General features: G+C 58.9%; 1 protein-coding gene across 5 annotated transcripts in view; it reads right to left on the reverse strand.

Moving 5' to 3' along the window:
- Positions 1-204: 204 nt before the first annotated feature.
- Positions 205-15852, reverse strand: part of AHDC1 (AT-hook DNA binding motif containing 1) — a 65763-nt gene continuing 50115 nt past the window's right edge. For all 5 annotated transcript variants that reach the window (XM_067725007.1, XM_067725006.1, XM_067725008.1 and 2 more), the window contains 2 exons: positions 10906-15813; positions 205-632 (listed from right to left, as the gene is read on the reverse strand). In XM_067725007.1, the coding sequence (XP_067581108.1) occupies positions 10949-15739 (4791 nt within the window). In that variant the 5' untranslated portion in view covers positions 15740-15813 and the 3' untranslated portion in view covers positions 205-632; positions 10906-10948. The remainder of the gene's footprint in view (positions 633-10905; positions 15814-15852) is intronic.

Consider the following 15852-nt stretch of genomic DNA (forward strand, 5'->3'; position numbering starts at 1 on the left):
ATTTCTTTTTAATACAAACTTGGATCTTTGGGTGTGTCCTGCCAACAGAAAACAACAACAACAACAGAAGAGAAAACCCAAAAGAGTGAAAAATAAGAAAAAAAAAAACAAAAAAACAAAAAAAAAAGCTCCCGCAAGAGGTTCCTCTCCCTCCCCCCCACCATGCGAATTTGCACACCACGGGACCACAGCAGGTTTACAGAATGCAATATACAATCCACGATTTATAATAAAACAGTATATACAATAAATAGGATATTGTTCATTTTTGTCAAACGACCTGTAGATAAATTTCTCAGTGCATACTTGCAGGGGCTCTGGACACCTTGAGGCCCCGCTCGCAACCTCTTGCACACGCTCGCGTTCTCTCTCTCTCTCTTTTTTTTGTCTTTTTCTAAAACTGTGTTTTGTTTTTAAGTTTTGTACATTTTTAAAAAGTATTTACAATTGCTGGTTTTGTGCAGAAAGGGCTCACCTTCGGCTTCTGCGTGGAGGAGATGGGCAGGGAGGGGTGGGGGGGGCGATGGGGCTGCAGGGGGTGCAGGGGAGGTGGGGCGGGAGGCAGAGGGGCAGGCGCCTGCCGGAGGACCATGTGGACGCTGGGAGGGGTCTTGGCGTTGGTTTTCTGAAAGCTGCAGAGAAACACAAGAGAAGAGGCAGAAGTCAGCGGCAGGGACAGACCCTGAGCTCTGGGAAGAGGGAGGTTAAAAGCAGGACCTCCACCCGGTTCCTACCAGGATTCTGAGAGAAGGGAACTGCATTGTTCCTTCTCCCAGAAAATTCCAAGTGGCCCCATCCATGAGCCTCCGGACTGCTTTCTGGCCTGCTCTGAGCTCACTTTCCCCATCTGTAAAATAGGTGTGTGTCCAAGGCCCACACCACTGAGAGGTCAAGGATGTACTGGATGAGGAGCTGGGATTCCAGGCAGTGCAATCTGTTCAGAACTTGAGCTCCTGAGTCAGACACAGCTGAGTTCAAACGCTAGCACCACCATTTAATAGCTCTATGACCTTGGGCAAGTCAGTGAATCTTTGTCAGCCTCAGTTTACTCATCTGTAAAAAGGGGATAACAGAACTATCCCGTAAATTCGTTGGGAAGGTTCAGTGGTTTGAGGCAGATTAAGCCTGGTCCATAAATGTGTCATAAATGATCCTAATTAGTACTAGTCATTATCTTCACGGGGCCTGGGCCAGCTAGGCTCCCCAAGCCTCGGCTTCCTCATGTACCAGTTCGTTTAGTAATTCCTCCTACCTAGGCTGTTCTGAGGAATGACATAATGCGAAGACAGGGCCTTAGCACAGCACAGGTGTGAACCACTGCTTTAATTTCTTCCAAATCCAACCTTCTCCCCATTCCCTATCAATGTCATTCTGTTCCTTAGAGGGGTGAGGTGATGAGGAAGTCTGTCTGAATAAAGAAATTGCCCAACACAATACCATCTGTTTGGCTGCACCCCGCCTTCCTGAAGCTCAGAAAATCTCGAGTCCCCAGTCCCTACAATCACTAGACAATAGAGATCTCAAGTACCCCCTTTCCCTAGACAGTCGGTCCTAATTATGTTTGCAGGGCTCTGGGGACCTGACTCCCTATCCAGAGCCCTAGCTTTGCTGGGGTGAGTGGGAAGATGCCCAGTGGGAAAGGGGTGTGGGCTCAGTTATTCTCAAGACCTCCAGTCGTTAGCCTGGCTCTTTCAGAGCTCTGTCCTCTTCTCAGAGCCCTGAAATTCATGTCTCCTACATTGGGTGAGTGACCAACCCACCAAAATTAAGGGGCAGGCGTGGGGGTCCTAAAACCACCTTCTGAGACTCCTCAGCAAGCCATCCACCCTCCCCCACCCCTGCAGGAACCAGGCGGCCACAGAAAGCCTTCCCTCTCTTGTCCTCTTTCTTGGCTTCCCTTTCCAACGGGGCCACATTTAAATTCTGCTCAGCCTTGGCTGCTGTCTGCTGGGCAGTCAGCCCCCGGGAAGACTTTTGTCCCGAGGCTGGACTTGCCAGGACTCCCCTCAGGGAGCCAGGTGGGCTCCTGGGAGGTGGGACAGCACCCCATCCTGGTGCCTCAGCCCAGGCGGCATGCAGAGGCGTGAGGGGGAGGGTAGGAGCTGCATCTCTGTTAAGCTCTCGGGTCTCCTGCTGGTGAGGGGAGGATGGAATATTAGCCATAGGGTTAAGAGGTGTGCTTGTTAGGGCGACAGCTGTATTACAACTGGGGTGATGGGGAGAAAAGCTGTATCGCAACTGGGGTGATCGGGGCAGGGGATACAGCTGGGGTGGGTGTCAGTTCTCCAGTTAGGGTGATAAGCAGGGTGGGGGGACAGGTTCAGCTGGAGGGCTGGGGGCATCTATCTGTAGGACAGCTTTACTGCAGTTGAAGAACAGCTGTCAAGCTAAGGAACCCCTGTTGGGGTGACAGATATGGTGTATTGGGGTGACGAGGGGGAGATTTAGGACGGGCAGCTCCAAACTACTTAGCAAGCGAACTGTGCTGAACCCCAGCCTTCCCTGCTCCCCTTAAGGGCCCCGGGGCAGGCTGGGAGCCTCTGCACAAATCCCTGTCACCCCCGCCCCCTCCAGCCCTTAGCCACTGCCAGTGACCCTCTCCAAGCCAGGTCTCCATGGTGATCTCAGCCCAGCAGGCAGCTCCTGCCAGAACCATTCCCGTGGTGCCCGCGGCCAGGCAGCAGGGAGGCTTTCTCACCCTCTGCTAAGCCACCGCTGTCTCACCTTCCTCCTCACACCGCCCTCCCCAGCTTTCATGACTTGGCCAGAATCTGGGGGGATGGTGGGGGGTGGCGGATGGGGAAAGAATCAAAACCAGAGGTTCCTGAGCCAGGGAGAAAGCAGAATGCTATGGCCATGCAGAACCCTGACTTCACCAGGTTCAACTCGCCACGGAACAGAAGCAGTGCTGCTGGGCCAGGTGGCCCAGTGCTGGGCACTGGAGACAAAGCAGACGGCAAGACGGATCTGGTCTCTGCCCTTGAGGGGCTCACAGAGCACAGAGGGAAGCAAAGCGGACCCCAAACCAGGCGATCACACGCAGGGAGATGGGGGTGTGTCAAGAGGAGCCCTGGGGGACTCAGGGAGCACAGCGGGGGCACCTCACCCAGCTTTGGTGAGAGGGCCTGTGGCTCTTCAACACACCGCTGAGCACGGCGCCCAGCCCATGCTGGGGTCAACAAGGTGCGCCGACTGAACGAAAGAGCCGTGACCGGTCTGAGTCTGATCGGCGAGTCAAGGTCCAGGTCAGGTGTTGCACATCTCCGGACGCCTCCTCAGACTGCCCTGTTACCATAGCTACTGGGGCACTTATCATTCCCTTCCGTGCTCCTCCTGGGCAGAGACCTGCGTGGGGTACCTCCGTATCCCCGATGCCAGCAGTGGCTGGCGCCCCAGGACACCAGCCATTGTTCACGAGACTTAACCTTTTAGTGCCTCCATAACGAAGGACTGCACGTCCCAGAGTCTCATGCTCCAGTAGTTTTACCATCTGTGAGGCCAGGGCTTTAGGTGGTCTCTGCCTGTCAGTGGGCGCTGGCACTGGGGGTGCCAAGGGAGAGCTGAGCAGGGATTTAAAGTGCTACAGATCACATATAAGTCAGGTTGTCCAAAGAGAGCTGCTCTCCCTGGCAAAAGGAGCATTCATTCAAGCAACCAGCAGACATGTATTCACAGCTGCTAACTGCCAGGCCATGCGCTAAGGTCTAACCCTACCTTCTAGTCTCTACCCTCCAGAAAGGGGTCTCAACATCAAACAAGGCAGTGGAGCAGAAGGCAAAGAGTGCATGAGGATTTGAGAGACGGATATGCTGTGTGACCTAGGGCAAGTCCTTTCCCTCTCTGGGCTTCAGTTGCTATGTAAAATAAGGGGGTTGAACAGGGAATAGCAGAGATCTTCAGGCACTGAGATAGAGCACCAAAGACAAGGGGTCAGAGACAAATCACAGCTGTCCAGGGAGGCTGATCCAGCCTTTCTGATGTCTTCAGGCAAAGTCAGGCTTTTGAGTCCCTTAAATGTGGAGAGGATACTGCTTCCCTGAGGCCCAGACCACACCTGACAGATGGAGATAACCTCTGGACCCAGAGTTCTCTGAAGGATGAAGCTTCCAATTGGGGATGGGTAGGCTGTGGCATGTGGGTGGGTGTGTGGCTCTCCTCCTCACTCCAGGGAAGTTTTTCAAAATCTGTCCACCAGTGACTAGAGGCATTCCTTAAACTCTAGCTCTGCCAGTCATTCCCTCCTTAGAGATCTTCTCCTACCTCCCCCACTGCGGGGCATAGAGAGTGATGCTAGTGGGACCAAATGGGGTTTACTTCCATGGTTGCCCACCAAGCTTGTGTGACCTTGTGCGTATCTCTCACCTCTCAGAGCCTCACGCTCCTTACCTGTCCTGGGAGGAGGCTATACACGCCCCCACCCCGAACACCCACACTCTCCACCCTCCTGATCGGAGATGCCTATATAAGGACAGGCATCTGTCCCACATCTGGGTATGTGTTGGGCATGCAACTGAGTGGAGGCTGAGGAAGTAGCAAGAACATGGAACTGGGTGATCCCCGAGCGACCTTCCTGACTCTACCTTTCTGGGCTTCCCTGCCTGGGTGGCTCTGTGTCTTTGGGCGAGTCCCTCTTCCTCTCTGTAAACTGGAAGGCGCTGAATTTACAGAACTCCAAAAGCCCAGTTAGCCTGAGAGTTGGAACTGGTTTATTTATACACCCCTCCCCTGCCTCATCCTTAGGAGCGCATCTGATAACAGTACGGTTGAGAGAAACCAGCTCATGCCCCGTTACCCAATGCCTAACCTTTTCTCTCACAATTCTCCCTAGTCTACGTGCCCTTCTTTGACTCCTGGAAAAAAAAAAAAAATCCTGACCCTTGAAGTGTCCCCAGCCTGATGAAACACTGGGGAGACAGGGACAGTGCACAGAGATGAGTAACCAGCCTAAAGGAGCTGATGGCATGGTGAGGAAAACATTCCCGGGAAGGGCTGTCATGGATGCATAAAGGGCTGGAGATTAATTGCGCCTGGGAAGGATCCTGGAACGCTTCTTGGAGGAGGCAGTGTCTGAGTGAAAGATAGGAAATGACAGGTGGGAGATGGATGATGACTAGGAAAGGGCGGCCCAGGCCAGGGAACAGCTAAAGCAAAGACACAGGGCACACTGGGGAAAGGGCCTGGAAAGCTCCCTCCCGATCCCACAGTATAGAGCTGGAAAGGGAGGCTGTGTGAGCAGGAGGTCAGGGCTGAAGAAGCAGCCTTGAATACCCGGAATACCAGGTTAGGAAGTCGGGCCTTTATTTTGGAGGCAAGGAGGCTGGCGAGGGGAGGACGCAATCAAAAGGTGTTAAGCAATGAAGTCACCAGAGCAGACATGTTTTAGTCAATTCATCCAGTAAATGTTCTGGGGGGGGGAGGGGGAGGTTGCTCCAGACACCATGCATCCCAAAATGCTAAGGGACATGCAGCAGCCACAGTGGGGGCTATGGGCTCAGGAAGCGGGGGCAGGTGTTGGGGCAGAGACCTGGCACGCACTGGCTGTGCTGACCCAGGTGGCTGAGTTAGGGCTATAGCTGCCGAGGCCTCAAATTTGTTCAAGACCCATTTTCTGCCCCCCCGCACCCCCCCCCCCAGGAAGCTCTTGCTGTCTGCCCTGCCCTACCACGGTTCAAGAGGGTGGTCCCTGGTATTTCCGGTGGGAGCACTTCAGTCCCTCCCCTGGAGAGTGATGCCCACATGGAGGCTTGTAATGAACACCTGTTTCAAGGCTGTAAACTCCATGAGGGCAGGACACTGCTCATCTTGTTCAGTGGTACCTTTAGTACCGGATGCGATGCCTGGCCTGGGGCAGGCGCCTGGTTCATGCTGGTTGAACACAGCATTAACCTACTTCCTCCTGCCCTCCAGCACAAACAGAGGGCACTATGGCAGCAAAAGTTAGGATGACAAGCAGGGCAAATCTGCCGGGAGAGAAATCATGATGTATTACAAAATCACAAGGCAATCTTCTTTCGGATTATCTGTACCAAAAGAGAGGACTGCTGTGGATAACTGTGTGTGGACAGAGTTTCTAGCTGACCTGGGTCATTTAGGAGTCTGGGTCCTGTTGCCCAACAGGCTTTAGGTCCCTTGGCGTGGGGTCTGTGACTTACCTTGTCTCTGGACCGCCCAGGGAGGACTCAGCCCCACTGTTAAGGCATATAACTAGGTGGTATTTCACAGCCTCCTGCCAAAGGCCCCAAACCCATACTAGAATACCAGCTCCTTCCTAGAAGGGAAGCAGGAAGAGCAGGTGAAGGAGTGCTGGCTACAGAGTCCTGAGCTCGGAGGAAAGGGTCAGAGGTGTGTGACGCGCACAGACGGCGGGGAGGTATTTTATTCACCCATCTACCAACCACTGATTACATGCTTCCTGTGTGCCAGGGACAGGCTAAGTGCTTCACGGGTAATCTCGTTTAATTCTCACAAGAGATGCAGTGAGGTGACGTGACTCACCAGGTCACCCAGCTGGTACGGGATGGAACCGGGCTCTGCACAGAGGCCTGTTTGTGCCCACAGGCATGCTCCTAGCCACCACCCTCCAGTTTCAGGGCCTTGCTCCCTTGGGTTCTTCTGGGTCCACAGGGATGTGGGGAGATGGGCGAGGAGGAGCGTGAGAGGGCATGCTCATGGAGAGATTATATTTCCAGGTAATGAGGGCTCAGCACAAGAAGGCCTGGCCTGAAAATGGCTGCAGGAGAGGCAAGAGATCGGATTGGACGGAGGAGAGCCCCAGAGAGTGGGAAGAGGAGCCCAGGAGAGGCAGGGCAGGCCTGGCTGACCCCTGACGTGAGGGCCTCTTGCCTAGGGCCAGAGGCGAGATCAGGTGACCTCTTGAGGTTTCAAGACATGGAGAGACAAAGCCCAGAGCGGCCAGTGCCTGGCCCAGGTCCGGGCATGCCTGCTGACCCTGGCTGGTTGGTGGCCTTGGAAGCCGCCTTCTGCTCCGGTGAGGCCCCAGCTGGTGTAACCTTGGAGGACCTGTGACATTTCTCTTGGCCTCAGGTCCAGGCCTGAGAGGGAATAGGGAGGAGAGGGGGGACTCGAGATCCCTAAACACCTTGGAGGGCCCTTCCCACCCTCCCACCCTTTCCCCAGGGTCTGGAAGGGCTGATCTTCAGCCGTGAGGGCCCAAGGTGGAGCCAGTCTGTCTGGCTCCGCATTCCATCTAAGGGACTAGAAGATGTTTGCGGGGCCCAAGTCTCCCTCACCCCCCACCCCCACCCCACCCCGGCCCCACGTCCCTCTCTGTCCCATCAACTCAGCTCCCAGACCATTCAGGTGCCCCATTCCCCACTCTGGCTCCTCCAAGCTTTCTTCTTCTAATTCACATTGGGATGTGACCTGCCCTGGCTCACGGTTTCCTTGGCCTGGAATGCCCCCCCGCCCCCCCCCACCCCGTCTCCATCTCCGTATGTCCAAATCTCGCCTATTCTTCAAGGACAAGCTCAGATGCAGCTTCTTTCACAGAACCTCAAAATCGGTTTAAAATGTCAGACCCAGAAAGGGTTGTAGTGAGCATCCAATCAACCCGTCATTTTGCGGATGGGGAATCAGGGGCACAGCGTGGAGGGGGAGCAGAGCATCCAGGCTGGGAGGGGGTGCAGTACTGGGTTCAAATCATGACTCTGCCATTTACTACCTATGGATCCCCTGGGCAGGGTTCAGAGCTGTACCTGTTTCCTCAACTCTCTGATGGGGGGGTGAGGGTGAGGACCCGCACCTTCCAGGCTGCTGTGAAGGGTCAGTGAGGCAGTGTTGCACAAAGGGCCCGGCACGAATATATGTCCCTTCTCTCACCAAAGGGGCAGAGAGGTGACTTCTGATCCCACGGCCCACCTTCCTGGTGCAGGAGCTTTGCTTCTCCCTGCCACTTCCCACCAGGTGTTTGAGGCTCTCTGTGTGCTTGCTTTAGCTTTTTGGGGGTGGATGGCCACTCTTGAGGACAGGGGCCACGTCTGCTTTGTCTTCCCCGTGTCTGGTATCGGGACAGGCATGGAGGGGCTCAAGACGTGAGGCTAAGCTCAGTGACTGCTCCCCCCGTGCCAAGGGTCAAAAGGGCTCAGTGCCTGTCGGTGAATGAGTGTGTCACTGTCCTCCCTGCTTAAGCCCTCTGTTGACAGTGACACTCCCTCTGTTAACTCTTTTTCCTCACTGTTCTCCTTCCCTATATCCCCAAGGCTTCTTCACTCCCACAATGATTGTAATCAGTCCTTGGGCGGGGCGGGGGGGGGGCGGGGGGGGGGTAGAGTTTGCCCTAGATGAGGGAGTATTTGGATAAAGAAGGGGGACAGCCCTCCCACCACCATGGTCCAAGCCACCACCACTGCTTTCCTGGGCTACCGCAGCCGGTCTCCCTCCTTCAACACCGGCCCTGCTCCACTGTGGCCCACGACATTCCAGCTGAGAACGCTTCAGTGGTTCCCCATTTGTCTTGGGACAAAGTTCAAACTCCTTCCAATGCCCTGCATGATCTGGCCCTGCCCCCTCACCCCCTCACTCAGTGTTGCCGTCCTCCCATCAGCTCCTCAAAGCTGAGCCGCTTCCTGCCTCAGGGCTTTACCCACTGCTGTTCCCTCTGCCCAGAATGCTCTTCCCACTTCCCATTTGGCTGACGCCCCCTCATCTTTCAGGCATCAGCCTCAGCATCTGGTCAGCTGGACACAAGCCCTCATGGCCTCCTAGCTTTTCCCCTCTTGCACAGTCCTTCCTACAGCGATAATTACCAACATTCTGTTTACTGTCTTTCCCGCTAAACTGGAAGCCCCCTGAGGACCAGGACCTCGTTTGAGGTGTTCACTGCTGTGTCCCCAGTGCCTGGCATGCAGTGGGTGCTGGACAGACGTCTCTGGCTGGAACAACTGAATGCATCGGTTTGAGGACAGTGCTGTGAACTCCCAGCTCTGAGTGGGGAGTGGGGCCAGAATGTGGGGCTGGATGGCATCCCAGTTCCTCCTGCGTTCAGGGCTCACTGGGTGGTTCCATTATGTATCTCACTGAGCCGTGACCTGCCCAAACACCCAGCCCCCTCACCCGTTTATTTTCCCACCCAGAGCCCAGGAGGAAAGGTTTTCGGATTATTTCACATGTCTGGATTATCCATGAGACATCTCCCCTCCAGTGAGAAGGATCAGGAGTTTGACATTTTAAACCCTAAGCAGCTTCTCCCTGGCCTGCTTCAGATCTGCGGCTCTGCTGCTTGCAATGAGGTGCATGGGGAACGGAAGGCCATTTTTAATCTTGTTCTGGTTTCATTAGGAGGAAAACTATGCTGTCCCCCAAGAAATTCTGGTCCACTGTCTATGCCATGCAGAGTTTTAAGAGCCCAAGAGATTATCAAAGTCAACTGCCTTCAACAGATGGGGAAACAGAGGCGGGGGTGGGGTGGGGTGGAGGAGGGGCGAAAGCTTGGTCAAGGGCATGTAGCAAGTTGGCCAGTTGGGGAATGGTCCTTCCCCAGGCCTCTTGACTCCCATGTGCTGCCCTCTGCCATCTTCAGGCACCGAGGGAGCTGAGGTCAGGCAGAGAGGGGGTAATAAGTTTCCACTGACATGACTTCAAGACCCTGAGTCACCCTGGCTTCGAACAGCCTTCCCAGAGCAGGGACGGGGCTTTCCAGGAGCCCTCCTATTCATTCTCCAGGAAAAGGCACTCCCAGGAGGCTGCAGTATACTGTAGCAGAGGTCAGGGGGAGTGAGGGGCTCAGAAAGGCCCCCAGCCCACTCCATCACCACCCACCACGTCTGGGTCAATTTTTGTAACAGGTCTGTTCCAAAAGCGGGATCTCATGGGCCAGTTACGGCTGCATTTCTGGAGCAGGTTGTTCATCAAGAAAATGATTCCTCCAACTCTGTCCCGTTTTACCACTTTGCGGGCATTTCCCCTTTTATTTTTCTTTTCCTAAACACAAAATCTTAAGAAAACTCAACGAGGTGACAGTACCTGATAAAACAATATCTGAATACCTAACAATATTTAACGGAATTCTTTTTTTTTTTTTTTTTTTTTTTGGCCGCGCAGTGCGGCTTGCAGGATCGCAGGATCTTTGTTCCCCAACCCGGGATTGAACCCATGCCCCCTGCAGTGGAAACGAGTCCTCACCACTGCACTGCCAGGGAGTTCCCTAATGGAATTCTTAAGAAAAGCAATTGGCTTCAGGAAAGGGACTGGCTTTTTCTAGGTAGGAAACATCCTGCCTGGGGATAGACCCGCGCTGGCTACAGGTCCCCAGGCACAGGGAGATCCCAACACCCCTGTTGAAAAATAGCCTTTGGGGTACTCTGGGAGACCAGAAAAGGACATACTGGCCACACCCTCAGCCTGGCCCTTGCCAGACTGCATCGTGAACTAAATGAAGCTCCCAGGGAGACAGGGAAGCAGGCAGGGTCAGTATCCTGGATGGGCCTCGGCGGATAATTATCCAACCTGCTTCCTTCTCCATCTGTCACATGCAGGGCGATGCAAACGCCCTCCCTTGCAAGAGGTCAAGTGGTGAGTGCTTCCTGGGACTCAGGTGGTCCCTGCTCACGACCTAGCATGGATGAGGGAAATGAACGCTTGAGGAACCGAACTAGATGGCCCCATCCAGTCTATGGTCCTCCAGCCATTTCAATAACGGGACCCCCTGAATGCCCAAGCCCCACACTGGGTTCCCCACCCAAGACCCCATCTCCTCCCTAAGACTATTCCCAACATCTAACGCCAGACTCCCTGAATCCCAACTCGGGTCCCCAGTCTTGTCCTCAAATCCTTCCTGCTCGTTGCTATACTTCTTCCCCTTGCCCAAGCTCTAATGTCCTCATCCCCCCACCCCACCCCCACCCCACCCCCGGTTTCTTCCCACTGCACCCGCATCCTTAGACTCACCCAGGAACAAAACCTCGAGGTCCAGTCGGCACTTCAGTTGGCACTACAGGGAGGTGACGGTGAATGTGTCCTCAGGGTGAGGTTCCGCCATGGGCCCCAGGAAGCCGCTCTTGGGGCCCCCACCCAGGCCGGGATGCGCCTGCGGCATAAAGCCTGGATACCTGTAGGCGGTATCCTGCAGGGGCAGCAGCGAGTCCCTCGGCACAGGGGACAGGGTTAAGTCACTAAGGAGTGGGCAGCCATAGCCAGCAGCAGCTGCAGCGGGGCCACGGGGTGGGCCGGGCGGCCGGGCCATCTCCAGTGGCTCCTTGTCGGCCTTAGGTGTGGCCGGCGGGCTAGCCAGGTGTGGGGCACTGAGGCACGCGGCCTCCGTCCTGCCCAGGAAGTCAGCCAGCAGCCCTGAACCCACCTTGCCTTCATAGGGCGGGCTGCGGGCAGCTGAGCCTGGCGGGTACCAATATGCTGTACCCTTGCAGCTGGGGGAGTCGTAGTGGGGCTGGCCCAGCGGCAGGTCCCGGCAGCTCAGGTGGGCCTGGGCTGCAGCTGCATGGCTCAGGCTGGCCCCCTGGAGCCCATGCTTGAGGGGCTCACAGGCAGCCAGCTTTGTGGGTGGCGGCCGCAGCTCTTCCTTGAAGCCCAGGGTCGGGGAGCAGGTGGGGGAGTAGGCCTTCTGCAGGCCAGCATCAAACACCGTAGGCGGGTGGGCCAGCGGCGGGAAATGCTTGCCATCCAGCTCAGGGGCACCGAGGCTGGGCGAGTCGCAGTGGAAGCCTTGGCCGAAGGTGCCGTCCGATGGCGTGGACGGGTTCATGGAGTAGGGTCCCATGAAGTCACAGGGATCTCGCTCGCCCACGCTGAAGGCCCTCGACTGCGAGGGCAGCGGTGACATGCTGCTGTCCCCGCTGTAGTAGTCCAGGCCGAGGTCTGGGCTGTCCTGGAACAGCGGGTTGACCGGCTGGGGCTTGGGGATGAACTTGGCTTTGGCCGCCGCCCCGCCCCGCTCCTTCTTGGCTGAGCAGGCCCCGCCCCCCCGTCCACCCCGAGGCTGCCGGGGCCCGGTGCTCCGTTTGGATGGGTAGCCCGCGGTGCTGGCCGAGGCGGTTGATGGGAAGCCCAGATGTGAGGCCTCGAACAGGTCCACCTTCTTCCGCCGTCCACGGCCTGGCTTGGAGCTGCTCTGGAAGAGGACGCTCTGGTTCCAGTTGTAACCGGGAGCGGACGATGCCTCGTTCCAGTCCATCATCAGTTTCTCCAGGCTGGACAGGCTCGACTGGCCCTCGCTGCTCGAGGCCTCGCTGTTGGCACGCCGGAAACCGCCACCGCCGGGCTGATTGAACTGGGTGCTGTCGGAGGATGACTCGGAGAAGGTCTCGGACACGGCTGTCTGCTGCTTCACCTTCTGCGGTGTGTAGTTGGAGATGTCCAGGATCACGTTGGGCTCGCTGACGTGGCAGTCGAAACCGGGATTGTAGAGCTGACTGAAGGCCTCCGAGGCCCAGTCCAGGCCTCCATAGCCCTGCCGGAAAGGCCACTGAGAAGCCCCCGCAAACTGCCGACAGTTCTCAGGCGAGGGCTGGAAGGAGGAGGAGGACGAGGACGCGGCAGAGGTGGCAGAGGCTGTGGTGCCCTTGGGTACCATGTAGCCGCCGGGTGAGACCGTGCTGGCCCGGCTGTCACAGCGCAGGGGTGTGGGGGCCGAACCAGAGAAGGGGCCCCCCTCAGAGCTGTTGAAGAAGGATGCCTTGCTTGGTGGCAGGCAGGGGCCACCGGTAGGCGGTGGGGCGTAGCCAGCGCTGTGGGCGCTGCTGGGTGAGGCAGGGAGGCTGTTGCCACTGCCGTAGGCAAAGCTGCAGTCCTTGCTGTTGGCGCAGTCCTGGCCCGTAAAGGGCTTAGTGGGTGCGAATACACTTTGTCCAGCCCCGTAGCCCCCGTACTGCGGGGGGTAGGTGCTGGCGGGTGGGTGTGCGGTAGGTGAGCGAGCCACGGCAGAAGGCAGAGGAGCCAGCTTCGGGAAGGTCTCGGCTGCCCGGCAGTCTGAAGCGCCGGGGGTCAGCCCATAGCTCGCTGCCCGGCCCGGCGGGAAGGTCTGGCGAGTGGGCAGAACGGGCTGGAAGGAGGGGTCCGCCCCAGCCCCGCTGCTGCCCACCGCCACCGGGCTGGCCTTGGCTCCCCGGCTGGGGAAGGTGGCCAGGCCCCGCTGGGCGGGCAGGGCGCTGCTGGGGGGCCCTGTGTAGGTGCCTGATGCCTTCCGGGACTCGGGGCGAGAGGCTGAGAGGGCAAAGTCCAAGAGGTCGGAGGAGTCATCCGAGTCGAGCAGTGAGCGGAAATAGCCGGTGAAGAGGTTTTGGCGCTCCTGGCTGAGCTCCGTCTGGCCCGCAGGTGCGGCTGTGCTGTAGTAGCTGCCACGGCCCGAAGCTCCGCTCTCTAGCCCGGTGGAGGCAAAGGCCCGGGCCTCGGTCCCCTGGAACCCGCAGTTTCGGCCAGCTTGCCCGCCCGGGTGCCCATGGTGAGGGGCCCAGCCACCACCCTTGTCCCCGGCCCACTCAGTGCCCGCCTCCCCAAAGCCTGGGCCACTGGGCACCTGTTCCGGGAACAGAGTCCCGTTCTTCCGGGACCGCCTCTTGCGTTTGGGCTTCCCAGTCACAGCGTCTACCTCCCCCCGGCCCCGTTTGCGTGGGTGCCCCAACTCAGCGAGGCCAGGGCCCCCGACCCCGGCGGCTGCCACGGCCACCACCTTCTTTTTCTTGCCGATGCCCTCAAAGAAGTCGCTGAAGGAGCATCGGGCAGCCTTGGCCGCGTGGCCCCCACCCCGGCCACCAAAACCGCCTGCTTTGCCACCTCGCCGCCGGAAGCCCTGCACACGGTGCAGGAAGTGGGAGATGCTCTGTGTGTCGGGCGCCTGGTGCACTGACTCGGGCTCACTGGGTGTCCAGCAGCGGGGCGGTGAGCACCGCCCAGCGCACTGGCTCTGGCGGTTCAGGAAGGCCAGCTTGGCGAGGACGTCTGAGTACTCGGCCTTGCTGTCGTTGGCATCTGCTGCGTAGGACGGCTGGGGAGATGCCAGCTTCTGCTTCCGCCGCCGCCGTTTCTTCACCTCCGGCATGGCCATGGTGGCTGCCGCCACAGTGGCTGCCTCGGCCGCCACCACCGCTGGCTCCTTGGGCTTGCCGGGGCCCAGGAGCAGGTTCTTAGGAGGGCGGCCGCGCTTACGCTTGAGAATGATGGGCATCTCGCCGGGTGGGAAGACCACCACCACGTTCCGCCCATTGTTCTTCATCTTCAGCAGCGGGGTGGGCTCTGTGGACACGCGCAGGCCCAGCTCCTTGCCCTCCACGCTCAGGCTGCTGCTCAAAGACGACACCTTGTACGTGGTCTTGTTCCGCCGGCCCAGTGACACGGGGATCTTGGCCATCTTCACCACCATGCGCCGCACGCCCCGGCACTTGCCTCTGCGGGTAGGGACCACTGGGGTCTGGGAGGATTCGGGCTCCAGCTCTGGGACTGGGCCTGGGCCGGGCAGGGTGTGAGGTGGGGGCGGGGGCGGGGGTGGGGGCTCAGCCAGGGCAGCCGCCAGCCCTGTGGGCACAGGCAGGGGCAGCAGACGGCCCTCGGGGCCGGCGTCTGCCTTGCGTCCCCGTCCGGCTTTCCGTCGGCGACACAGGATCTTTGGCCTATCGGTGCGCCGCAAGGCGTATTTGGGGTGACCCTCAGGCCCAGGAGGGCCATGGGGTGAGCACAAGTCCAGGCGCAAGGGCTCAGCCAGCGGGCAGGGTCCCAGGGGCTGCTGGGGCTCCAGGCGGCGGCTAGGGACGTCAAGCAACTTGGGCAGGGGGTCAAGCGCCTGAGGGTCGAGCAGCTGCGACTCCAGGGAGTCGGGCAGGGTATCTAGGGCCTGCAGAGCCAGGCCCGGCAACCCCAGAGGATCAGCAAGGGGTTGCAGGGGCGGCAGCTCCAAAGCTTCCCCGAGCGGCTCTAGTGCCTGCGGGTCCAGGAAGCGGGGCTGGGGGTCTAGGAGCTGAGGCTCTGGCTCAGGCGACGGTGGCTCGAGGGCCTGGGCCTCCAGCAGCTGGGCCTCGGGGCAAGTCAGGGAGGCCAGCTCACTCAGGATGTCGGCGTCAGCGAGTTCTGAGTAATCAGGGCCGTCTGGCTCGGGCTCTGGTGGCAGACCAGTGGCCGTGGCCGTGGCTCCGGGACTATGGCCTTGGCCGGGCTGGGGACTGTCCCTAGGCTCAGGCTCAGGCTCGTAGAGGGGGTGGCTGGACCGCTCAGACTTGGCATGGGGGGTGGCCCGCTCCTCAGGGCTGCGGATGCTGTTGGCCAGGCTGGGTGAGGAGAAGAAGCTATACTGAAGGTCCCCGGGGGGCGGGGCAGGTGGGCGGCTGAGCCGGAGACCACCGCAGTCCAGGTGCACGCCGCTGTGCTGCAGGTCCTGGGAGAGCCGGGTCAGGTCCTTCATGATGTCAATCAGCTGGACCACTGGACGCAGGTTCACCCGCCCGTTGTCCCAGCGCCGTCGGGAGCTGCTGCCGTCTCCCGCGGGGGTGGGGCAGCGGGCCTGGGAGACAGGACGGGCTGCCCTCGGGGGCAGCGGGTCGTCCCCCTTGGCAAGGACTGGTGGGCGCCGGGTGCTGGGGTCCCGGCGTGGGGGTGGGCGCGGGTTCTCGGAGAAGGTGTGGGCGAAGGCCTTGTCGGGTGGGCTGGCAGGGGGCCGGGCGGGAAGCAAGGGCCGGGGGGTGGGGGGGCCGCCGGGGTAGTACTTGGGCTCCCGGAGGTAGTCAGGAGAGCTGCACACGGCACTGGAAGTCACCACCAGGCCCTGGGGCTTCACACGCATCCTGACCTTGTCCTCCACGGGCCGCCGGGCGGGGCCGGGGCTGACATGAGGGTGCGAGAAGCCGGGACCAGGACCTGCCAGGCAGCACAGCCAGGAGGTCCCTCACCGAACGC

Source organism: Pseudorca crassidens, chromosome 2, assembly GCF_039906515.1.
Source record: "Pseudorca crassidens isolate mPseCra1 chromosome 2, mPseCra1.hap1, whole genome shotgun sequence".
Taxonomy (NCBI): domain Eukaryota; kingdom Metazoa; phylum Chordata; class Mammalia; order Artiodactyla; family Delphinidae; genus Pseudorca; species Pseudorca crassidens.